This window comes from Lynx canadensis, chromosome B2 (assembly GCF_007474595.2).
Source record: "Lynx canadensis isolate LIC74 chromosome B2, mLynCan4.pri.v2, whole genome shotgun sequence".
Classification (NCBI taxonomy): Eukaryota; Metazoa; Chordata; class Mammalia; order Carnivora; family Felidae; genus Lynx; species Lynx canadensis.
Genome location: NC_044307.1, coordinates 105,975,145 through 106,001,377, shown reverse-complemented (window position 1 = coordinate 106,001,377; position 26,233 = coordinate 105,975,145). Strand labels below are relative to the sequence as shown.

The window sequence follows — 26,233 nt, the reverse complement described above, 5'->3', positions numbered from 1 at the left end:
AATTTATTATTTTTTGCCCCCAGAAACGTTATCACTAAATCCACACCAGATTTGGAGCTCTTGTTCCTCTTTAATTAATACTGAATTCAGAAGAAGTATAATGATAGCCCAGAAATTTACCTACATTCTATTTTTTTAACAGCATCTTATTGGTAAGACAATAGAACTAAATTGGGAATATATTAATAATCTACTCTTTTAGCAGAATATGAGGAGATGGGGAAAAAGATATTCTAAACAGATAAAAAGTACACTGGGAAAGCGGAAGCCACCATGGACTAATTACTTTTCAGATTTTACAACTAAGAGTAGACCTGGATGAATTACCCCTACCTTTTTAGGGGCTTCAATTTCCTATAAATGAAAAGAACTAGACTAGTGGATTTCTAAAGTCAACATTAACGTACATAAACATCAAGTGACAAAGTGACAATGGTTGCTGAGGGGCAATCATGAGGTAAAGTAAGAGCAGAAGGGAAACTTCTTTTCCACTGTATATCTCAATATTGTCTGGTCAATAAAGAAAATAATTACCAAAAAAAGGCATAATGTTTCCTTCAATCTCTAAAAATCTATTATAAGGAGATTTAAACATTTATATAGATAGATTCCTTAATTTGTATATTTTATTCATACCTTACTAAAGTTTGGAGGAGGGTTTTTCCCTCTACATAAATTTGAGAGGGCCCATACAGCATTTCTGGTTGTTGTTAGTCTGTTTGAATTTGTTAATAACCTGCCAAAAAAAAAAAAAAAAAAAAAAAAAAAAAAGAAAGAAAGAAAGAAAAGAAAAAAGAAAATTGTCACTTTACATTCATTTTTTCTCTTTAGCTATTTTGTATCATAAAGTATAAAAATTCGCAATATATTTCATAAGGTAGTCAAACCCAAGTGGTAAACTAGGAAAGGGGAATTTTAAAAATAATTATATCCCCAGAAATAAAAATATATATCACCACTTTACTTTTAAAAATTGGAATCTATGATCTGAATAGATTTTTTACAAGACATAAAACATGTCAAAATAAAGGGTGTCATGAAAAACTGACTCATTTCTATATACTTTAAAAAGAGTATTAGATTACTTTTTTTTTTAACCATGAAAAAAATACATTATACTTTTAGAAAGCAAGGTATGTACACAGGGTCAAATCAAATGCAGATCAGCTACTGAGAAGAGATGTTTTGTTCTGAATAGATTGTCTCTCAGTATATTTGATCTGCAACCCGCCACAGCTATACAGAAACTAGGTTTAAAAAAAAAAAACCTCTATTCTGTAGTGACATCAGCAAAAATGGTAGAGAAGGTAACTTTTGCAGCTTGTCCCCCACTAGAAAAAAATATATAAACAACAACAAAAAAATCTGCAAACTTTGTCAAAATCAACTTTATCAGAACTCGAAGACAGGGGCACCTGGGTGGCTAAGTCACTTAAGCATCCAACTCTTGGGGTTTCAGCTCAGGTCATGATCTCACAATCAGTGAGATGGAGCCTAACCCCTAGTGGGCATTGCAGTGCTGAGCCTGCTTGGGATTCTCTCTCCCTCTCTGCCCCTCCCCCATTTGCAAGCACTCTCTCTCAAATAAACATTAAAAAAAAAAAAAATCCCAAATACAAAATCTAACAGCACACCTAAAGGAAATAGAAGCAAAACAGCAAAGACACTCCAAACCCAACACAAGAAGAGAAATAATAAAGATCAGAGCAGAAATAAACAATATAGAATCTAAAAAAACTGTAGAGCAGATCAATGAAACCAAGAGTTGGTTTTTTGAAAAAATAAACAAAATTGATAAACCTCTAGCCAGGCTTCTCAAAAAGAAAAGGGAGATGACCCAAATAGATAAAATCATGAATGAAAATGGAATTATTACAACCAATCCCTCAGAAATACAAGCAATAATCAGGGAATACTATGAAAAATTATATGCCAACAAATTGGACAACCTGGAAGAAATTGACAAATTCCTAAGCATCCACAAACTTCCAAAACTCAAACGGGAAGAAATAGAAAATTTGAATAGACCCATAACCAGTGAGGAAATTGAATCAGTTATTAAAAATCTCCCAACAAGTAAGAGTCCAGGACCAGATGGCTTCCCTGGGGAATTCTACCAGACATTTAAAGCAGAGATAACACCTATCCTTCTCAAACTGTTCCAAAAAATAGAAAGGGAAGGAAAACTTCCAGACTCATTCTATGAAGCCAGCATTACTTTGATTCCCAAACCAGACAGAGACCCAGAAAAAAAAAGAGAACTATAAGCCAATATCCCTGATGAATATGAATGCAAAAATTCTCAACAAGATACTAGCAAATTGAATTCAACAGCACATAAAATTATTCACCATGATCAAGTAGGATTCATTCCTGGGCTGCAGGGCTGGTTCAACATTCGTAAATCAATCAACGTGATACATCACATTAATAAGATAAGAACCATATGATCCTGTCAATCGAGGCAGAAAAGCTTTTGACAAAATTCAGCATCCTTTCTTAATAAAAACCCTCGAGAAAGTCAGGATAGAAGGAACACACTTAAACATCATAAAAGCCATTTATGAAAAGCCCACAGCTAATATCATCCTCAATGGAGAAAAACTGAGAGCTTTCCTCCTGAGATCAGGAACACGACAGGGATGTCCACTCTCACTGCTGTTGTTTAACACAGTGTTGGAAGTTCTAGCATCAGCAATCAGACAACAAAAGGAAATCAAAGGCATCAAAATTGGCAAAGATGAAGTCAAGCTTTCACTTTTTGCAGGTGACATGATACTATATGTGGAAAACCCGACAGATACCACCAAAAGTCTGCTAGAACTGATACATGAATTCAGCAAAGTCACAGGAACAAAATTAATGTACAGAAATCAGTTGCATTCTTATACACTAATAATGAAGCAACAGAAAGACAAATAAAGAAACTGATCCCATTGACAATTGCACCAAGAAGCATAAAATACCTAGGAATAAACCTAACCAAAGATGTACAAGATCTGTATGCTGAAAACTATAGAAAGCTTATGAAGGAAATTGAAGAAGATATAAAGAAATGGGAAAAACATTCCGTGCTCATGGATTGGAAGAATAAATATTGTCAAAATGTCAATACTACCCAAAGCTATCTACACATTCAATGCAATCCCAATCAAAATTGCACCAGCATTCTTCTCGAAGCTAGAACAAGCAATCCTAAAATCTGTATGGAACCACAAAAGGCCCCAAATAGCCAAAGTAATTTTGAAGAAGACCAAAGCAGGAAGCATCACAATCCCAGACTTTAGCCTCTACTACAAAGCTGTAATCATCAAGACAGCATGGTACTGGCACAAAAACAGACACATAGACCAATGGAATAGAGTAGAGGCTCCAGAATTGGACCCACAAATGTATGGCAAACTAATGTTTAACAAAGCAGGAAAGAACATCCAATGGAAAAAAGACAGTCTCTTTAACAAATGGCGCTGGGAGAACTGGACAGCAACATGCAGACGAATGAAACTAGACCACTTTCTTACACCATTGACAAAATAAACTCAAAATGGATGAAGGACCTGAATGTGAGACAGGAAACCATCAAAACCCTAGAGGAGAAAGCAGGAAAAAACCTCTTTGACCTCAGCCGCAGCAATTTCTTTACTTGACACATCTCCAAAGGCAAGGGAATTAAAAGCAAAAATGAACTATTGGGACCTCATGAAGATAAAAAGCTTCTGCACTGCAAAGGAAACAATCAACAAAACTAAAAGGCAACCGACAGAATGGGAAAAGATATTTGCAAATGACATATCAGACAAAGGGCTAGTATCCAAAAATCTATAAAGAGCTCACCAAACTCCATACCCAAAAAACAAATAATCCAGTGAAGAAATGGGCAGAAAACATGAATAGACACTTCTCTAAAGAAGACATCCAGATGGCCAACAGGCACATGAAAAGATGCTCAACGTCACTCCTCATCAGGGAAATACAAATCAAAACCACACTGAGATATCACCTCACGCCAGTCAGAGTGGCTAAAATGAACAAATCAGGAGACTATAGATGCTGGCAAGGATGTGGAGAAACGGGAACACTCTTGCACTGTTGGTGGGAATGCAAACTGGTGCAGCGACTCTGGAAACAGTGTGGATGTTACTCAAAAATTAAAAATAGATCTATCTTATGACCGTTAGGAATTTACCCAAGGGATACTGCTAGGAATTTACAGGAGTGCTGATGCATAGGGGCACTTGTACCCCAATGTTTATAGCAGCACTCTCAACAATAGCCAAATTATGGAAAGAGCCTAAATGTCCATCAACTGATGAATGGATAAAGAAATTGTGGTTTACATATATAATGGAATACTACTTGGCAATGAGAAAGAATGAAATCTGGCCTTTTGTAGCAACGTGGATAGAACTGGAGAGTGTTATGCTAAGTGGAAAAAGTCATACAGAGAAAGACAGATACCGTATGTTTTCACTCTTATGTGGATCCTGAGAAACTTAACAGAAGACCATGGGGGAGGGGAAGGGAAAAAAAAAGTTAGAGAGGGAGGGAGGCAAACCATAAGAGACTCTTAAAAACTGAGAATAAACTGAGGGTTGATGGGGGTGGGAGGGAGGGGAAAATGGGTGATGGGCATTGAGGAGGGCACCTGTGGGGATGAGCACTGGGTGTTGTATGGAAACCAATTTGACAATAAATTTCATATTTAAAAAAAAAGAACTCGAAAACAGTCAAAAGTTTACAAAGAAAACTTTTAAATAGGAAAGGGCTAAAATGTGGTAGGCTTTAAACAGCATAATTTACCCTTGCCCAACTCCCTCCCCACTCTGGCAGCAGTCTTTTTTACATTTTTTTTTCAATGTTTATTTATTTTTGAGAGAGACAGAGACAGAGTTGAGCAGGGGAGGGGCAGAGAGAAAGGGAGACAGAATCTGGAGCAGCCTCCAGGCTCTGAGCAAGCTGTCCGCACAGAGCCTGAGGTGGGGCTCAAACCCACAAACCGACAGATCATGACCTGAGCTGAAGTCAGAGGCTTCAGCTGAGCCAACTGAGCCACCCAGGCACTCCCTGGCAACAGTCTTGAAGAAGAAAGCTAGAGCTCCCACTGTGAGTTCCTGGTTCTAAAAATAGAGCTAAAGAGACGTGTTTCCAAGAAATTGTGTCTGTCCGTTTTGATCTGTGTGGGTGCTGCCTGCAGGACTGATGCAGGGGGCTTGACTTTGTTTTGTCTAACTAGGAACTCCTCATTAAGACCAGCAGCTAAATTCTCATCAAAATCCATGGAGGACAGAAGGCAATGAGATTTATATTTAATCTGCTGGAAAAAAAAAAAAGCTGTCAACTAAGAATTCTATATCCTACAAGAATTCTATATCATGTAAAACTATCCTTCAAAATAATCAAAGAGAGAGTAAAAGATTCCCTGTACAACAAAAGCTGAGAAAATTCATCACTAGTAGATTTGCTTTACAAAAGTAACTAAAACTGAAAGCACAGTAAACAGTAACTCAAAACCAGAAGAAAAAAAAAGAACACTGCTAAAAATAACTATATAGGTTAATATAAAAGGTAGTAGTTTTGATTTGTAATTTTTCTTTTTTTTCTATAGGATTTAAAAAATAAAGTAATAATTATAAGTCGATGTTAACTGGCATACAATGTACAATGTTATTTTTGACAATAGCAACTTAAAGGAGGTAGGACAGTAATATACAGGAGCAAAGTTTTTTCATAAGATTGAGATTAAATTTAAACAAGGTTATTGTAAGTTTAAGATGTTAACTGTACTCCCTGGATTAATCATTAAGAAAATAACTAGAAAATATACAGAAAAGGAGATGAGAAAGGAATCAATACCATATCTTACCACAAAAAATCAAACACAAAAGAAGGCAATAAGGAATTGAGAAGCAAAAAAGATCTAAAACATACAGAACACAATAAAATGGCAGAAGTCCTTCCTTGTCAGTATTTATGCTGATTACAAATGGATTAAAGCTTTCAATTAGAAGGCAGTGACTGGCAGAATACATTTTTAAAAAACCCAAAAATAGGGGCGCCTGGGTGGCGCAGTCGGTTAAGCGTCCGACTTCAGCCAGGTCACGATCTCGCGGTCCGTGAGTTCAAGCCCCGCGTCGGGCTCTGGGCTGATGGCTCAGAGCCTGGAGCCTGTTTCCAATTCTGTGTCTCCCTCTCTCTCTGCCCCTCCCCCGTTCATGCTCTGTCTCTCTCTGTCCCCAAAATAAATAAAAAACGTTGAAAAAAAAATTTTTGAAAAAAAAAAAAACCAAAAATAAACAAGCAACAATCTATAAGCCATCTATATTAAACTTTACAAGATACTCACTTTAGATTTAAAGGCACAAAGAGGCTGAAAGTGAAAGGATGGAATCAGATAAATACTAATTATACTAGTATCAGATAAACAGACTTCAAGTTAAAAGTTATTTTAAGGTGGGGTGCCTGGGTGGCTCAGTTGGTTAAGCCACTGACTCTTGATTTCAGCTCAGGTCATGATCCTATGGTTCATGGGTTCGAGCCCCAAGTCTGGCTCTGCACTGACAATGTGGGGCCTGCTTGGGATTCTCTCTTTCTCTCTGCCCCTCCCCCCTGCTCGCTCACTCTCTCTCTTAAAATAAATAAACTTAAAAAAAAGTTATTTTAAGAGACAAACACGAATACTATATATTGATAAAAAAAAATCAATCCATAATGAAGGTATAACACTTAAAACTTATAAAACCTAACAACACAGCAAAGTATACAAAGCAAAAATGGTTACACCTGAAGGAAGAAATACACAGTTGAACAATCATAGTTAGAAACTTCAATACACTGTTTTCAGTAATGGATAGCACACCTAGATAGATGATCAGCAAAAAAACAGAGAACTTCAACAAGACTATAAACCAATTAAATATAAAAGACACCTATACAACATTCAACTCAGTAACAGCAGAATATATATTCTTCTCAAGTGCACATTAAACATTCCTCAGGATATACTGTATGTTAGATCACAAAGCACTACCAACGAACAAGTCAAAAAAGAAATCCAGGAACAAATTTCACCTAAATACCATCAAAAAAATAATAAAATACTTAGGAATAAATTTAATCAGTTCTGTACCCTGAAAACAGATTCATATGGAATTGCAAGGAACCCTCTATAGCTAAAACAACCTTAACCAAAAAAAGAAAATTGAAGGACTCACGTGTTCTCGTTTCAAAATCTACCACAAAGGTACTGAAATCAAAACAATATGGTACTGGCATAAGGACAGATGTATATATCAATGGAACAGAATTAAGAATCTAGAAATGAACCCACACATGTATAGTCAACTCATTTACAACAAAGGTGTCAAGACTGTTCAATGGGGAAAGAATATTTTGTTCAACAAACCATGCTGGGATAAGTGAATGCCCAAATGCAACTCACATCATATAAAAAAAAAAACTCAAAATGGATCAAAGATGTAAATATAAGAGCTAAGACTGTAAGATTCTTAGAAGAGAACATAATGGCAAATATTCACAACCTTAAATTTGGCAATGGTTTCTTACATACGACACCAAATGCATAAGCAGCAAAAGGAAAAAACAGATACATTGGATTTCATCAATTTAAAAAACTTTTGTGAATCAATGGACACTATCAAGAGAGTAAAGACAACCCAGAGAACGCAAAACAAAACAAACTGTAAATCATTTACCTGATAAGAATCTATTCAGAATATATGAAGAAATCTTTTTTTTTAATGTTTATTTATTTTTGAGAGAGAGAGACAGAGCGCGAGCAGGGGAGGGGCAGGGAGAGAGGGAGACACAGAATCCAAAGCAGGCTCCAGGCTCTGAGCTGTCATCACAGAGCCTGATGCGGGGCTCGAACTCATGAACCGTGATATCATGACCTGAGCCTAAGTTGGACATAACTGACTGAACCACCCAGGCACCCCTATGAAGAATTCTTGTAACACAACAAAGAGACAAATAACTAAATTTAAAAAAATATTCAAAAGACTTAATAAACATTCTCCAAAGAAAATATACATATGGCCAACAAACCTATGAAAAGATGTTCAATGCAAATCAAAGCAAAATGAGATACCGCCTTACAGCCTTAAATCAGAATCAGAATAACAGATAACAAGTGCTGATGAGAAAATGGAAAACCTGAAACTCTCATACATTGCTGGTGGAAATGTAAAATGGTACTGCTGCTATGGAAAACAGTTTGGTGATTCTTAATCAGTTAAAGATAGAATTACCATACAACCCAGCAATTCTATTCATAGGTATATACCTAAAAAGAATGAATGTTCATAGGAATACTATATAATCAAAAGGTGGGGGGAAAAACCCCAAATGACCATCAACTGATGAATAAGGGAACAAAATACAATAGAATATTATTCAGCCACAAAAATAATGAAGTACTGATACATGCTATAATATGGATGAACCTTGAAAACAATATGCTAAGTGAAAGAAGCCAGATACAAAAGGTCACACAACGTATGATTCCATTTTTATGAAATATCCAGAATAGCCAAATCCACAGAAACAGCGGATTAGTGATATCCCAGAGCTGAGGCTGTGAGGAAATAGGATATGACAGCTTAATGGGTAATGCAGTTTCTGCTTGGGGTGTTAAAAGTTCTGGAACTAAATAATTGTGATAGGTACAAAACACTGCTTAATGCCAGTGAGCTGTATATTTTAAAACAGTCAAAATGGTAAATTTTGTTATATTATCTTTTATCATATATAAAAACAAAATCTGTTCTACATGTCTTCCTACAGTCTTTGAAACCTCCTAAAATCATAACACATTTAGAAATAAAATAATTATATTGACGTTTTATATCAGGGATTGAGAAACTTTTTAAATAAATATTTTAGGCTTTGCACACCTTTCTGTGTAGTAACTATTCAACTGTGCTGACATAGCATGAAAGCAACCATAGATATTAAGTAAGCAAATGGGAATGACTATGTTACAATAAAATTTAATTTACAAAACAGGAAGCAGGCCAGATTTGGCCTGAGGACTGCAGTTGTCCAAGCTCTGTTGTATACTACTCTTCTTTAACTATATTAATGGGGTTATTATATAAATTAAAGTTGAACTAAATTAAAACAACAAATGTGTCAGTATATGAAGTCTATAGTAGTAAGAAGTTTACATTTACCGAGAGGTTTATGTTTACTGAAAAGTTATATTTACTGATATCAAATGAAGTAAAGTAAAACAAATTAAAACTCAAACAGAATTGATAAAACCATTAACAGAAGTTTTACATTTACTTATCAACTAAAATGTGAACTTCAATGTGAACAACAGATAATCCATAATCTTTTTTAAGCTAATAACTTTCATCCTTTTGCCCAACTAAAGTGTATGCATCTGGTAGCTAAGTTGACATAATTTCTTTTTCACTATCTTTCTCAATTTTTTAATGAAACTGAAACTTACTTTTTAAGCCTATTCTTTTTCTGAAATTTATTATGTTTATAACTATTTAGCTGGGTGCTTTTGTTCTCCTTTAGAGCTTTATTTTTTTGTTTTGTTTTGTTTCTTTGGTCATGATTAAAATTTCCTTAAACATTTAAAGGAATCAGAATTAAGAAATGCTTACATATTATTTCATAAACCATTACCAACTTGAAATACTAACAAATAAGAAAATGAGACAGCAAAAGTAAAAAGAAACAAAGTGCTCAATTAATCTACAAACCCTATAATCAGGCCAGAAAAATCTCAAATTGAAAATTTAAGAGATACTTTTAACAGTATGAAATTCAAAATAACTCTGATATTGAACTCTAAATCAGTATTTTATTTTAAGCTCAGCTAAATTCTCCAACACTTTGGAACATTAACTTTGAACAAGCCCAAAGTTAATGACATAGCAAGTGGTTCAGTGGCCTGCACATACTAAATATTCGATGTTATTGAGTGAAATGCTGAGAAATCACTCTATTCATGGAAAGTTACTCTCTCTAAAAGAATAAAATATCTTTTGCAAACTAGTATCTAAAGTTTATTCTTCCTATTCAATTTTTCAGCTTGGAGAGAATGACTAACAGCACAGAAATGACAAAATTTTTCCTTTCAACCATCTCAACTAGCTTTTTTCTTTTTCACTACTTGCCAGTGGCAATTAGCCTAAAAAAAAGATCTTTTTAGTGATAGGTAGCCAGGATGAATAAAGGAATTTAACTTTCAAATAATTTTATGAAATTTCTGTAAAGGATTTAGAATAATTGCTTTTTAAAAAAAACGTGTAATGTATTTGAAAAAGAAACCACTAGATAAATCGTTTAAGTAAAATTCTAACTCTGAAAGAAAAATCTCTTATGATCTTTGTTCTCTGAACATTTCAAAATCAAATATAAAAACCTGATATCCTAAATACATCATCTGTTCATGCACTAAAGATTCCATGCTTTAGCAAAACTTAAATTTTTATTGTAGTGCAACTACTTATATCCTCATTTTATAGAATTATTTCAGCACAGTAAGCATCAAGCACACAATGAACACTGTTAAGTATTGCTTAAGAAAAAATAAAGATGGATACGATAAAAGTAGAAACACTTTTAATCTACTTTCAAGCTATTACTCTTGGTACAGCTAAACAGAAGCCAAATTTAAAAGCATCACTGAAGAACGTAATTGTGTATACAGAAATATACTGCAGAATATAATTTTTTTCCCAAAACTATTATTCATTTGTGATAAAGTACTTACTCTAAAAGAGGTGGAAGTATTTCACAATTCAAAACAAAATCTCTGCATTCGGCATTGTCACCAGCAATATTGCCAAGTGCCCAAACAGCCTTAGAAAAATGAGAAAGAGATATCCTGTTACATCAATATCTTAAATACGATGCTTTCTCTTACAAATAAGATTTTAGTACAGAATGAACAAAGTAATAGCTTCCAAGATGTTTAAAAAAACAAAACATTCTAGATGGACAGTAAGAAAAGTTTAAAAGTGCCATTTACTAATATTTTTAGTCAAACTCAAGGATTGGGCATTAAACAATTTTTTCATTACATACTAGTGAAATGTTTATTCTGTTCAACAAAGAGACTGTCTACTCCGAATCTACATGGATTCAGATAAGATATATTAATTGAGTGAATTATTTAATTACTTATACTAGAGGTTTGCTCTTATGCCAAGGAATCCACTCACTGGGAAGGGACTGATTTGTAAAAAAAGGGAAAGAGACACAAAACACAGAAAAGTGAGGTAAAGCTAATATAAGAATTGGCTTGGGATTGATCTCTGAAAATAAGTTTAGAATTAGTCCAGGTTCATCATAATTTTTTTAAATAATTGGAAATAAAGATTCACTTATTAAACTTCAATTAAATGATAAATTCTACAAATACAAATCATCATTTCATTATATTCTTATTCAAATTTCAAGTAAGTACACAAGTAGACATAAGTTACGTTTTTCAATTGACAAAGTTTTAACATTTAAAACATGAGTTAATATTTTTAACATCAACTCTAGACCTAAGTTTATTTTCTATTTTTTTTTAAATTTTTTTTTAACGTTTATTTATTTTTGAGACAGAGACAGCATGAACGGGGGAGGGTCAGAGAGAGAGGGAGACACAGAATCTGAAACAGGCTCCAGGCTCTGAGCGGTCAGCACAGAGCCCGACGCGGGGCTCAAACTCATGGACCGCGAGATCATGACCTGAGCCGAAGTCGGATGCTTAACCGACTGAGCCACCCAGGAGCCCCTATTTTCTATTTTTTTAAGAAAAACGTTCTATAAGGGGCACTGGGTGGCTCAATCGGTTAAGTGTCCAACTCTTGATCTTGGCTCAGGTCATGATCTCATGGCTCATGAGTTCAACCCCTGCGTTGGGGCTCTGTGTTGGCATTGCAGAGCCTGCTTGGGATTCTCTCTCTCCCCCCCTCCCTCTAACCCTCCCCATCTGTCTCACTCTGAAAATAAATAAAATAAACTTAAAAAAAAAAAAGATCTTTTATGAGATAGGTGCTTTAACCAAGTAAGCCATATATAGCTACCTTAAGAAAACTCTTTTAAATTAATGATATTTTTCACCCTGTGGAATCGATATCCTATTGGTGGGGAAATCAATACATATAACTTTTTTGGAGGTCAACTTTGAAATATGTAATAAGAACTTAAAATTTTTTCTTTTACCATAATTAAGTCATTTTTCCTAATGAAATAATCAAGAGACAAATAAAGATTGATATATAATGTTCCTCACATATCAGTAACATTAATAAGCTAGAAATAACACGATGTATAATATAACTGAGGGATAGATAACAAATTATGGTATATATCTGACTAGATAATGAGTAATCAATAAATCTTCTTGGAAGAATAATTAATGTCATTAGAAAAGGCTCCTAATAACAATGCTATGTGGGGGCAAAAACCCCATATACTGTATATATAAAACTAAACAGATGAATGGACAACAGATAAATTTGCCATAAAAACAGTTCAAAACAAAAATACCACATTTTATTTTCTTTTGTTGGTACAAATCATATGTGATCAAAATTTCCCTCTTACAACAACTATGAGAATTTATTTATGTTTATTTTAAAACAGTTCTATTAAAAATAATGTGATATTTAAAAAAAAACAACAACAACAACAAAATAATCTATGGACAAGCAAAGAATGAGGAGTCAGACCAGCCCAGGTTTAAAACTTCGTTCAGCCATTCACTGTGACTTTGGGTAAATTACTAACTTTCTGGGTCTCAGTATGCTCTGTTATACATGGGAATAGTAATTTTTGATAGTTGAGATCATACTTACAGAGAACCCAGGATTATGCCTGAGACAGTGCATTCTACTTTCATCCTAATTTGACACCAAATAGAAATTACTGTGTTTTAAGAAATGAAATGCACATGCAACTCTCAAGAAAACATGAAAATCTAGTAAACATAACCATTCATATTAGAAACATATACCTGTTCTTGCACATCTTCATGTTCTGAATTAAGAAGTTTGATAAAAATTGGAACAGCTCCAGTTTCAATCACTACCTTGGTATGCAGAAAAGTTCCAGATGCTATATTAGTTAATGCCCATGCAGCTTCAAACTAAGGAAAAATAGAAGTAGAGTAAGTGAGAGCACCAAAGAAATGTCAAAAAGAAAGGAAAGAGGGAGAGTAAAGACTTAGCTGAACAACCTGGAAGACTGATTTACAACTAGTAAAATTAATCAGATTTCATAAATAAAAACTCTTAATTTTAAAAAAGGACTCAATCTGGGGCGCCTGGGTAGCTCAGTCGGTTGAGCGTCCAACTTAGGCTCAGGTCATGATCTCAAGGTTTGTGAGTTTGTGCCCCACAGCAGGCTCTGTGCTGACAGCTCAGAGCCCATTTCAGATCCTCTGTTGTCCTTTCTGCCCCTCCCCTGCTCTCTCTCTCAAAAATAAATAATAAAAACATTAAAAAAAAGACTCAATCTGGAAAAATAAGAACTGAAAAAAATATAATGAAAATGTATAAAATCATGAACAATAAATGAACACATCTGAAATTATAATTCACAAAACTAATGTTTAGTATTAAAGAGTCAGGTATTCTAACAGAAGCAATGCTCTTTTGGACAAACCTAACTTTTTATAATTAGTAAATTATATTGATTCGTTCTTTTTTTTTTTTTTTCAAAAAAAAAAAACTTAATCACATAAAAATATTTTAAGAGGTAAAAGAGCTTATACTAAAATGTTACAACCCTAATTAGCTAAAGGGTCAAAAAAATTTACCCATTATTATTTTGAGGTTTCTAAAACAAAAAATTTATTAAAGGTTGACAGCTACAAAATTTTTATTAAATTAAGAATGATTTTATATACTTTTTCCAAAATTGTTTAACAGAACAAACGTTCCTAGGAGAAACCAGCATTGCAAACATGACCAGGGCCAGACAGGTGGCACCACCTCTCCCTTTATTCCTGAATGCTTAAATATATTCAGTACTGTAGAACTTACTTTCACTAGAAACTTTAATCACATGTTATTTCTGGAAAGAATTAAGAAAGAAAACTTTAGAACTCACTTGTAAAGTACAATTTTCATTTCTTTCAAGAAATTTCACAAATCTCTGTACAACTCCTGGTTTCTGTATAACCTGATCAATTGGTGGATTAGGTTCTAAAAATTAAAAAGAATTACGTTATTACATGACACAAAAAGACAATAATCTGGTCCCAGTGTCAATTAACAGGACGCACAAAAAAACTTTCCTAGGTTTCACTGACCAAGTTTAAAAGCCTCAGGTATATGTAATTGAAGTAAATAAATGTTCTAATTGCAATGTTTACTGCAAAGCAAATTCTTTTACATTGACCACAGTAACACAAATCCTAAAATATTTCCTATACAAATATTTAATTTTGTAAGTTGAAGGCTATTTCAAAGGTCACCTTCACAGCATGGAGTATTTCAGTCTAACATTCGAAACACCAACTGAAAGATAATGTTCCCTCTAATTCTTCATAAGCATACTCCACTTTCCAGGGATGTCCCCTTCCCTGTCAACCATTGTCTAATGCTTTCCAGTCAAGTTATATTCCATTTTGTCAGAGTATAATCCATTATTTACAGAAATGCTACTGAACTATTAGTATTCTTCATAAATTTTCATGAAATGCAGAGGACTTTTGAGAACCACAAAATCTCTAGGAAATTTTCAAACAAAGATACGCAAAAATAAAACCAAGATACTTCAGCGATTGGCAACCTAAGTACCAAAAAGTCTTTCTTCTCCCTTGGTTTCAACAAAAAGTATATTCTTATGGTTCCTCAGCAACTTCTCAGTTAGTGTTCCTTATTTATCAGTCAGTATAGCATAAGGCTCTTGAGCTCCAGGTTTTGAGTGAGTTCAAGCACCATGCTGGGTATGGTGCCTACTTAAAAAAAAAATTTAATTAATTTTATTAAAAAAAATAGACATTTTTTAAAAAGTTTTTTATTTTGAGAGAGAAAGAGAGAGCGTGCGTGTGCACAAGCAGGGGAGGGGAAGACAGAGAAGGAGAGAGAGAGAATCCCAAGCAGGCTCTGCGCTATCACTGTGTAGCCTGACATAGGGCTTAAACTCACTAACTGTGAGATCATGACGTGAGCCAAAATCAAGAGTTGGACGCTTACTCGACTGAGCCATCCAGGGACCCCCTCCAAAAATATATCTTATTTAAAAGTACATTTTAAAGAAAAATTAAGACGTACAAAGAAGAGTGCCTTAAAAAAAATCCAATAAATAAAACTCTAGTGCAGAATCTTGTAATATCAAAAAAGCATACTGAAATGGGTGATGGGTTAAGGAGCGCACTTGCTATGATGAGCACTGGAGGTTATATGTAAGCAATGAATTACTAAATTCTACTTCTGCAACCAATATACACTATATGTTAACTAACTAGAATTTAAATAAAAATTTGGAGGGAAAAAAAAAGTGACATCAATTTTAAATTGTGTCATTACAAGTTCAGTTCATTATCCATTAACATTAGCAAATTTTAAAGCTTATTTTATCATGTTGATCTAGGAAAAGTAATGACCCATAGCCTTCTTTTATTAAATGATTAAATTTTCTGGTTTTATAAGATAAATGTACTAAATTAAATTGCTTATTAAAAATCAATTCGTAAAATAATAATCCTTGCCTTTAGAAAGCAGCTTTCTAAATTTCTGTGTTGCTGTAAGCTGTTGATCAGCGTTATTAGAAAAAATCATCTGAACCATATCTGTGGTGATAACTTCTTCCTAAAACACAGAAAATATAATTTATCATTTAAATATTTTATATGAATAATATTTGCTGTATCCACTACCTCCAAAATATTATTGAAGTATAATCTGAAATATATTTTTGTAATATCTACCTCTGGAATAGGTACAGTGGAACTGATATCTGGATCCTGGATTGGACTTTCTAGCATAGATTCATCATTTCTGGGCAAAGAGACATTTCTGCGTTTGAACAGCTGTAATAAAGAACAAACACTTTATACATAAAACACTGAATTCCCATAGAATTATATTTTTCATTTAAGTGTACAAAACAAACTAATAATCTTATCATTTAAAATTCCAAATATTTTAGGTGTTTCTCAATCACTATGCCATGAAGACCTTAATAATCTTTGAGAAGTTAAACTTTCCAAGCTAGGTTAGCCTCTATGCTGCAGATTGCTCTAAGTCATTCTTAATTTCAGATCTTTTACCAATGGCGGGTCCCTTCAGTGCAGTACACATTTATGTTTTATAGTACTGGTAAAAGCACATATGCTCACACTAGTGTATGAGATGTCTAAAAATTTTTCAAAAATTTTTCCAAGAAATCTTAATAAAAAAGCAAATCAGTTACCTGAGAAAAATAATGTGGCATATTAACACACGTAGTATATCAGATTAGTAAGGAATAGAGAACTCCTCTCAGGAAAGATGGCCCTATCCTTATTATTTCAGAAGTGAATAAACAAATAAAGAAAAAAAAGATAAAAGAAATAAAGCATAGAGAAGTCACTGAGTAGGATGCATAGATACATTTCCTACATCAAAATAGAGAGGAAAATTTCTGGTATCATATTCTTTTTGATAGCTAAATAATTACCACTCTTCTTCAGCCAGTATAGTTCCTTCTAATCATTCACTCAACAGATTTTTTTTAATTTTTTTTTGAGTTCCTACTATAATATAGTTAGGACTGTGCTAGATAATACAGATAGGGAGATGACAAATCATATTTATAAAACAGGGTCTTTCTCTACTTTCTTCATTGCTAGCCCTTTCTGCACATTAGTTTTAATTTACGCATGTGAAGACTATACCCTCTTAATTACTTATAAATATTTCTGAACTTAAGTATAACTTGGAATGAAAAGCATTGAGAGGCACTCTTTCTAATGATGTTTCTATTCCTTATGTCACATATACAAAATTCAGAACAGAGAAGTCTTAGAGATCTAGCTGGCTGATGAGACTACAGAAGGAACAGTATGATCAGCATAGGAAGATGACTACAATTAACTTAAAAGCAAGAACTGTGAAAACCACAAAGCAACAAATGAATACAATATTTTTGGGGGAAGAATTTTATAATGACAAACAGAAGTGATCTAAACAGGCTTAAGGGTAAAAAATCCTTAGCACTGGGATAAAATATAATTAACAGAAAAGGTTTATCAATAGAACAGAAAAGCTGTTCCTCTCAATGATTAAAAATAGTACAGGTTTCTGATTCATGAATTACTCCTGGAGTCTAACAAATTAAAGGATAGGCTTATATTCAATTTCCTAAAACACTTTTTCATTTAAAATTATCTAAAAATAAGCAATAATAACGCAACTTCTAAAATCTATACAGTTTTGTGATAAACAGAATTAAATATTTTGAAACACCTACCTGTTCTTCCCTTTTTTGTTTTCGAAGCTGTATTCCTTCTTCTTCTCTTCGTCTGCGCATCTCTTGGGGGTTTAGGGCTTTGTTCTTATAACTTTTCATTCTATAGTTATCTTTCCCTGGACTAGCCATGGCATCTTAAGGTTAGGAGAGAAGAAAACAGGTACTTGTAACTCTCAAAACAACATGAAATGTTTACTCTAGGGAAACTAAGTTCATGCTTACTGCTTAAATAGAATTACAAAATCCATTCTAAAGATCATGTACAAAGAATACATTCCCTCATTCCCATAACAAAATTGGAGCAAAAGGACCAAATATTTTAAGGACTAAACTATCAAACAAATAATAGATTTTGGTCTAAACACAGATAAAGTCATTACCCTAACTTCACTGGTTTTAAGACGCACTCCACAAAGCCTGCTGTTTTAACCTTTCTGAAGTAGGAAACGTCTTATATTCACTGTCAGCCAGGAAATTATCAATCATGAAATAGTTGGGTAAAAAACTTCTAGGGGTGCCTGAGTGGCTCAGTCGGTTAAGCAGTTGACTCTTGATTTTGGCTCAGCTCATGATGTCATGGTTTGTGAGATGGAGCCCCACATCAGGCTCTGCACTGAAGGGCAAAGCCTGGTTGGAATTCTCTCTCTCTTTCTCTCTCTCCCTCTCTCTCTCAAAATAAGTAAATAATAATAATTTTTTTAAAAAAACTTTTTATTTTTTAATGTTTATTTATTTTTGAGAGTGAGAGTGTGTGCATGCACAAGCAGGGGAGGAGCAGAGAGAGAGGGAAACACAGAATCCAAAGCAGGTTCCAGGCTCTCAGCTGTCAGCGGAGAGCCAGACATGGGGCTCGAACCCATGAACCGTAAGATCGTAACTTGAGCCACAGTTGGATCCTTAACCAACTGAACCACCCAGGCGGCTCCAAAATAACATTTAAAAAAAAAAAAAAGAATTGAAAAAAAAAAACCTCCTAAGTTATGCTCCCAACAAGATCAAGAAATGGCCAGAATGAAATACCTTATTTTCAAGGGAACATGGTATTAGGCTTCAATAAGCACAGGTCAAATATTTTTGGGGGTCTGGCTTCTTTTATTTACTTAAAGTGCTGCCTTCAGAACTAAGACTGGGGGCGCCTGGGGGCGCCTGGTGGCTCAGTCGGTGGCTCTGCCTCTCCCCTGTTCATGCTCTGTCTCCCCCCAAAATAAAATAAAATGTTAAAAAAAATTAAAAAAAAAAAACTAAGGCCGCATGGGTCATGACTTCAGTCATGACTGCAATACTAGTTTGCAGTACTATGGTAATAATTAGTTCTTTTTAAATGCTGAAATACTTACATATTTTTAAGTAGTTTTATTATAAATGTATTTAAAAACATTAACATTTATATAAACATTTTCTTACAAATGCACTTACAGTATTTTATGTAACATGTTACATTTAAAATAATATAATAGGGGCGCCTGGGTGGCGCAGTCGGTTAAGCGTCAGACTTCAGCCAGGTCACGATCTCGCGGTCCGTGAGTTCGAGCCCCGCGTCGGGCTCTGGGCTGATGGCTCAGAGCCTGGAGCCTGTTTCAGATTCTGTGTCTCCCTCTCTCTCTGTCCCTCCCCCGTTCATGCTCTGTCTCTCTCTGTCCCAAAAATAAATAAACGTTGAAAAAAAAAAATTAAAATAATATAATAATTTTACTTTCAGAAACCAAAGAGAATATTGTGATCAATTAACACTATGAAGTAAACAGAAGAAAAAGAAGGTTGGCATTTATCTGCTATCTCTGATGTTAAAGACAGACTAATGAAGTAGCAAATTATACTGTAATTAGTAGAGTAGCTGAAACATATGCATTGAATCCCGTGAAAGCCCAGAAGACCTAGCAGCTAACTGTGCCTCAGGGAGCTCTGAAAATCTTCACAGTTATCTTAAAGGAAGAGCAAGAATTTGCCAGGAAAGAGGATGAAAAGGGAAAGGGAAGGAACAAGCATTTCAAGCAGAGGGAATACATGCAAAGGCAGAGTTCTTGCAGAAAACTGGCATAATCACAAAACAGTAAGAAATTAAGTGTGCCTAAACAAGATTCATGGGAGAAAAGGCAGGAGATAAAGCTAGAAATGCAACTAAGAACACCTATGGTTCCTGCAATGAGGTTGAGAAATTTGGATTTGATCCTAAGGAACAGAATTAAAGAAATTAAAGAGAAGATTGTTTTGAACTTTGATGATGAAGACCAGAACTAAATTAATAGTTACAATGGAAATGTAGAAGACTGTTGATTCCAGAAACACTGCAGAAATTGATTCAAAAAGAATAAGAGACCAAATAAATATAAGAAATATGAGGTGAATAAGAAAAAGGAGTTTAGGAAACCCCATGGTTTTTAGCTTGAGCTATTTCAGTACAATGACAAAATAAGCCAAGACAGGGAATACAGATGGTGTATCAGAGGGATGGTTTTGTTTGAGTGCTAGCTTGTTTTTGAGATGAAAACAATGAACTGTTTTCTTTTTAAAGTTACATACAGTAAAACAAGCACTCCTTTGGTATAAAGTTCTATGAATTTGACAAATGCACAGCATAAAACCATCACAATCAAGATACAAACAGCTCCATGACCCCTAAAAAACTTTGTCATGCTGGGGTGTCTGGGTGGCTCAGTCAGTTGAGCATCCGACTTTGGCTCTGGTCATGATCTCACAGTTCGGTTCGTGGGTTTGAGCCCCAGGTCAGGCTCTGTGCTGACAGCTCAGAGCCTGGAGCCTGCTTCAGATTCTGTGTCTCCTTCTCTCTCTGCCCCTCCCCCCCCCCAGAAGTAAATAGACATTAGAAAACATTTTTTTTAATAAAAAATAAAAAACTTCCTCATGCTGCTCCAATTAGCCCCTCTTCCACCCTTAATACCTGGCAATCACTGACTTGTTCTCTATCTCCACAGTTCTGACTTTTCCTGAATTTCACAGTAAGTGGAATAAAAACAGTGTATAGTCTTGAATTGGCTTCTTTCATTTAGCATAGTGTAGCTATGGGATCCATATTGTTGGCATATATCAATAATTCATTCCTTATTGTTGAGTAGTATTCAAGTGCATGCTTATATCACAGTTGCTCGATTCATTAGTTGAAGGACATTTAGGTTGTTTCTAATTTAGTACAATTATGAATAAATGTTATAAATATTCATGTACAGGTTTTTGTGTAAATATGTTTTCATTTCTCTCGGGTAAATATTTAGAAGAAGGACTGATGGATAACATGGTAAGTTTATGCCTCCCATCTTATAAGAAACTGCCAAACAGCAAAGTATTGTACCATTTTGTACTCCCATCAGCAATGTGTAAGAGTTCCTGTTGCTCTTTGTTCTGCTACAGTTGGTACTGCCAGAATTTTGTTGTTGTTAATTATAGCCATTCTAATACATGTATAGTAACGTTCATTTTAAATGTGTTCAATTTATAATACTTAGGACACATACAGGAGATTTAGACCTATAGATGGTTAAAAATATGGGTCAAACCCCAGGAAGAATCCTAATTGATAATCCAAGATCATGTAGGGCTATAAAAGAAAGGTGACCAAGGATTGAAATCTTGAGGATGTTTATCTCTTGTGGGAAAAGGAGCAAAGGACCAAAAAGAAATAGGTCAGAGAAATAAGAGAACCAGAAGAAAGAGGAAAGAGAAGAGAATTCAAAAGACAAGGTTGTATTTAATTTATAGTAGCACTGAAAACAGACCACTTGATTTATTCATTCTTTGATTCATCCAGCAAATCTAAGTGCCTACAATAAGCCAGGTGCCACACAAGGCATCAGATTTGATAATTAGGTCACTGGTAAAGACAGTGAGAGAAATTTCATTAGTGGTGGAGCTAAAAGTAGAATGGAATAGGCTGAGCACTTCAGAATGATTTGAAAGATACTTTGTGCCTCTGAACTTAACACATGTACATCATAGCAATTAAGGTATATTTATACTCGACCAAAATCCTTCTTTAAAATAATTAATGAATTGATTTCAATAATACTGTGTGGACCTACAAACACTTATCATTAGAAACAGCTCAACCTAACTTTATTAATAAAAACAGTGTGCAGCAGTATTCCCTAAGTATTTCATATATAAACATTCTGGCTCATTAATAAGAGCTTTGGCTCTGAGATGAGAAAAAGACGAGTTCACTACAGAACAAATTGGACTTCAACATTAGTTGTTGACTTATGCTCAATAAATATAAAATATTTTAGCAAAATGAAATGTTCATAGCAATAAGCCTCTTAACGTTTATCACCTACACATTAGGCTTTTCGAGGCCATCGGCCTCTAATCTTTTTTTGATCACATATCCTTACGTATGCAAAATATTATTTGTGCAGGGGCGCATGAGTGGCTCAGTCAGTTACACATCAAACTCTTGATTTGGGCTCAGGTCATGATCTCACACTTCATGAGATCAAGCCCCACAACACATCAGGCTAAGAGTGCAGAGCGTGCTTGGGATTCTCTCTCCCTCTCCCTCTGCCCCTTTCCCACTTGTGCTCTTCTAAATAAATAAATAAATAAATAAATAAATAAATAAATTTGTGTATTCATCCTCAATGTTTGTTTATTTATATACAAGTATTACTAGCCTAATAATCTCTCCCATTACAAAATTCACAAATAGAAAAATTTTTTATAGAATAGTTTTAAAAGGTAAAGAAACAAGCTCTAGTATTTTCTCCCCACATCTACTTCAGTTACCTTGTGCCTCTCCAGCCTACACACTGGACACTACTTCTAATTAATCATTAATCTAGGTGCCCACATTAAAATCTTTAATATAAATGTTAACCAAATAAAATCTACCCCCAACAACTCATGTATCATTTGTTCCTTTTTCTGGTACTAACTATTTAACACCTGCATCCTCACTGCAATTGCTTTAAAGGAGACATATAGTCCAAGAACAATCTCTAAAGGTACCTCACCAGAGAGGATTGTTCCCTTTTCTGCAAAATAACTTTAAAGACTACTTCAAAGGTTACCATCTCATACAAGTTATTTTAAATATAAGAAATGCCATTCAGATACTTTGAGACTGCAGAACAGAGATTCTTTCACTCTCTCTCTCTCTCTCTCTCTTCTCCCAGTTATAAGCTTATTTTTCACTCAGCTTTTTGAAAAACTGTTTTGAGGTTGGGCAAGTAATTGCATTTTGAACTTCTTCTAATATATATTAACGGAATTTCTTGTGCCCCTAAAGCCTCCATTTCTACGGATCTGGATGCGTATTAGTAAAAATATAAGGCTGGTACAAAGGGGTAAGTGTTCTGACTACAGCCCCTATAACCAAACAACCAGTACTTAAAGAGCTAAAGGATAAGGCTGTTTCTTGTTTACCAAAAAAGAAAATCGCTTACTGAGTGCTGTAATTAAGAGACATCAAGTCAGACGTAAAATGCTTTTAAAAGACTAAGAGTAAATGCCGATGTCATATTCTTTTGAAGTATCACTATCTCATTGCACACCTTTCGAATCCTTCGCCTCTCATGCATTACCGAGGAAACACTTGTTAAATTTTCATCTTGGAACGGAGCTATTAGAAGCATCTATCCCACCCAGTCCCGCGTCGACATCCAGGTGGAGGAGGGAAGCTGGCGGACCGCGAGCGTGCGACAAGTAGGCCCCCGGGGCCAAGCGTGCGGTATTCTGGACACTGTGGAACTTCTAATAAGCTGCCGGACCCACACAGACGCTAAGTCCCAGGACTGAATGGCAACATTTGACCAGACCGTGTACCTCCGAGAACGGAGCTACCAAGGTACGGTGATGCGGCACCGGGCAGGATGAGCTCGGCCGTTTAAGTCTCCTTCCGAGGGCCAGCCCGGCTGGCTGCGAGGATCTGTAATCCCCCGCACCGTCGCGTCAGCAAGGAAAAGGTCCGGCTGCCACGCCCCCGCCACCAATGTGTCCCTTAGGGAACCCTGCAAAAAACCCTGGCAGAATGGCCTGGTCCTCAAACCTTCGCAAGGAAAGGGCTAAATACAGTGACCCCTGGAACCAGCAACCCCCAAAGGGACCAAACCCAAGCTTCACCCAAACTGGCCTGTATCACTCCCACTTACCCATTAATGTGGCACGATCCGCTGCCCTAACTTCCCAGTCCCCGGTTGCGGCGTCCGCTGCAGGTAACAGTGGGGTCGCCACTCCGCCCCTAGCGTCGAGCGTAGCGACAAGGTTCGCAACTCAAAATGGCGGCTACCTGCGCCCCTTCCCCGAGACCCCGAGACTCGGCTCCCAGAAGCCCTTGCAAGCGGCGACCGCGGCGGCGGTGGTGGCGGCGGCTGCACCGACCGGCAGAGGGGCGGAGAGAAGCGAGCGCAGAGCTCCACCCACCGAAGGAGGAGCCGGTACCTGCGCTGACTCCGGGATTTCAATCGGGCGCGGTAGCTGTGGCAGCAATGAGTTCTACTGCCCTAAGTCTTCTATGGGAGCTCTCATTCATTCACTCATTCGTTCTTTTGGTTTGTTTGTTCAGTCACTCATCCTACAAGATCGTATTGATGGAGAGCCTAATCTGTGCTAGGCACTGTTTTAGATATTGGAGCTGAAATAGTGTGCACTCTGGAAAAATTCCAACCTCGTGGAGCTTTACTGAGGCTCTTTCCTTCTTCAGCTTCATTAAACCTCTTCCTATGTCCTGCTGGTTTGTTTCAAGCTTTTCAATTTGCCATTTATTTAGAATTTGGATTCTATAATATCTGTGGATTTTTGACCAAAAAATAGTCATTGATACATGAATAATTCCAAATAAAGAACTCTAAATTACTATAACACACATAAGCTTTGTAATCCACTCTGGAGTTCAACAAACAGTATTGAAAAGATCTGTTTCCAGAAGTGATGCTGGGCACAGAGTATAGTAGATAACACATGATAGCTGCCCTGAAGAAGATCCTGTTTTCTATCTCTTGTTCTTTTTTTCTTTTCTGAGAATTTCGTGGTTACCTTTTGGCTCTCTATTGAGATAGATACATACATACATACATACATACATACATACATACATAGATTCTGCTATTGTGTTTTTAATCCCAAGAGCTATTTCCTTTTTGATTCAGGGATTAAATATCTTTTTTTTTGTCTCTCTGAAGATATTAATTGTAGTTTCCTTTAAGTATTTTTTTCCTCCTTCATTTGTTGTCTCTGTTTCTTCAGAGTTTTGTTTTTTCCTTTTTCATCATTTGGTTTTCAACTTTACTGCTACAGGCTGTACTCTAATGCCTAGTGATCCTTGAGTATCCATTCATATTTAAGAATGAGACACTAAAGAAAACTATTGTAAATTTGTATAACAGCCCATTGTCTGCTTGCCAATTGTCCTCCCTACAGAGTAATAACCTGGGATATTGGCTGTTTCATTGAAGGACTTTCCTTATCTGTAGGTCTTATCTTTTGGACCAATGATATTCCCTGGAGAAGAATTTTTTAATCTCCTGACTGGAAGACACATATCAGACATCAGAATGTGTTGGGGGAAATGGCTAGGAGCCTCGTAATTCAGTATTTAGCTTTCACTCTTCCCCACTTACAGTCCAACACCTTGACTCCTCCCCGCCCCCCTCCACTTAGCTGTGCATTTCTGACATTATAACCTTGCTGGTTCATTTTCTTCATAAAACCAAACCTGTAGCCTTCTGTCTTGGATGGAAAGATCAGTCACTTGGCAACCTAGTGTTGGAGGAAATCTGGAGATGGTTCTAACTGCTCTTTATTCAGACTTTTCAGCAAAATGTTCCTCTTTTCAGGCCGGTTTTAATATGGTTTTCAGATGTGTCAGGTCTTTAATTTCTGAACATTTCCTGAGTTCTGGTGTATGAAGTGACTTGTTTTTGTTGACTTCTCTTCTTATCCAAGTTAGTTTCTACTCATCTATCCTTTTCCTAGCTTTCAAATTTTGTTAAAATCTCATCAGCATTTATTTTTGTTTTTAGTCTTCTGTCATTTTAGTAGATTTCGAGAGGCAGGGAATATAAATGTACATGTCCTATCTGCCATATTTAACTACAAAACCCTAAATATACTGTACATCATCAGGTTTTGCCACTCTCCTATGTAAATATTAAAATAGTTTTCTCCAAGAGCCTACATGATTTGGCCCCTGTCTACAACTCTGACCTTATATAGTAACCACTCTTCCTTCGAGAACATTCTGCTCAAGTCACAAAATGTTCTTTTTGCTCCAATCTTACAGCCTTTGCTCTAATTATTTTCTTTGCCTGGAATGCTCTTCCTCCTGTTGGTGCAAAGTTTATCACAACACTCACCTTCTCAGAGAGACCTTTTCTAACTACATTAGTCCTCTCTATAAATAACTCAGTTTTATTTCTTCATAGCACCTATCATGATCAGTTCGTTTCCTTGTTTATTTTCTGCCTCACTAGCATGTAAGCTTCAAAGGGTGTTCATTTTGTATATTTTGAAGACTTCTGCAGCCCCAGTTCCAAGCAAAATGCCTTTCGAATAGACACTCGCTATATATTTATTGAATGAAATGAAAACTGAACCCTAAAAATAAGGTGTGTGTGATCTTGTAACCTTGAGGCACGAACTCATCTTAGTTATCCTCCATCTGTGGAGCATAGTTTGGATTTTGGAACATAGTAGGATTATAAGCCCTTTATCGATACACAGCGGTAGTCAGGCCCTAGGTTATTATGGATTCGTGTAATGTCCTAGGACCCGTCGTACAAATTCATTCTGAAAATTCTCAGAGCCTCGTGTGCCTCTTAGTAAATTAAGAGTCCGAACCCGGGAAAGA

The 26,233-nt window shown here is 35.6% G+C and overlaps 1 protein-coding gene across 1 annotated transcript in view; it reads right to left on the bottom strand.

Moving 5' to 3' along the window:
* Positions 1-23,759, bottom strand: part of KPNA5 (karyopherin subunit alpha 5) — a 43,634-nt gene extending 19,875 nt beyond the window's left edge. The window contains exons 1-8 of the mRNA XM_030316224.2: positions 23,538-23,759; positions 17,437-17,570; positions 15,914-16,015; positions 15,695-15,794; positions 14,089-14,183; positions 12,992-13,123; positions 10,754-10,842; positions 637-736 (exon numbers count right to left, since the gene is read on the bottom strand). Coding sequence (XP_030172084.1) covers positions 637-736; positions 10,754-10,842; positions 12,992-13,123; positions 14,089-14,183; positions 15,695-15,794; positions 15,914-16,015; positions 17,437-17,570; positions 23,538-23,541 — 756 coding nt within the window. The 5' untranslated portion in view covers positions 23,542-23,759. The remainder of the gene's footprint in view (positions 1-636; positions 737-10,753; positions 10,843-12,991; positions 13,124-14,088; positions 14,184-15,694; positions 15,795-15,913; positions 16,016-17,436; positions 17,571-23,537) is intronic.
* Between the last annotated feature and the right edge of the window lie 2,474 nt (positions 23,760-26,233).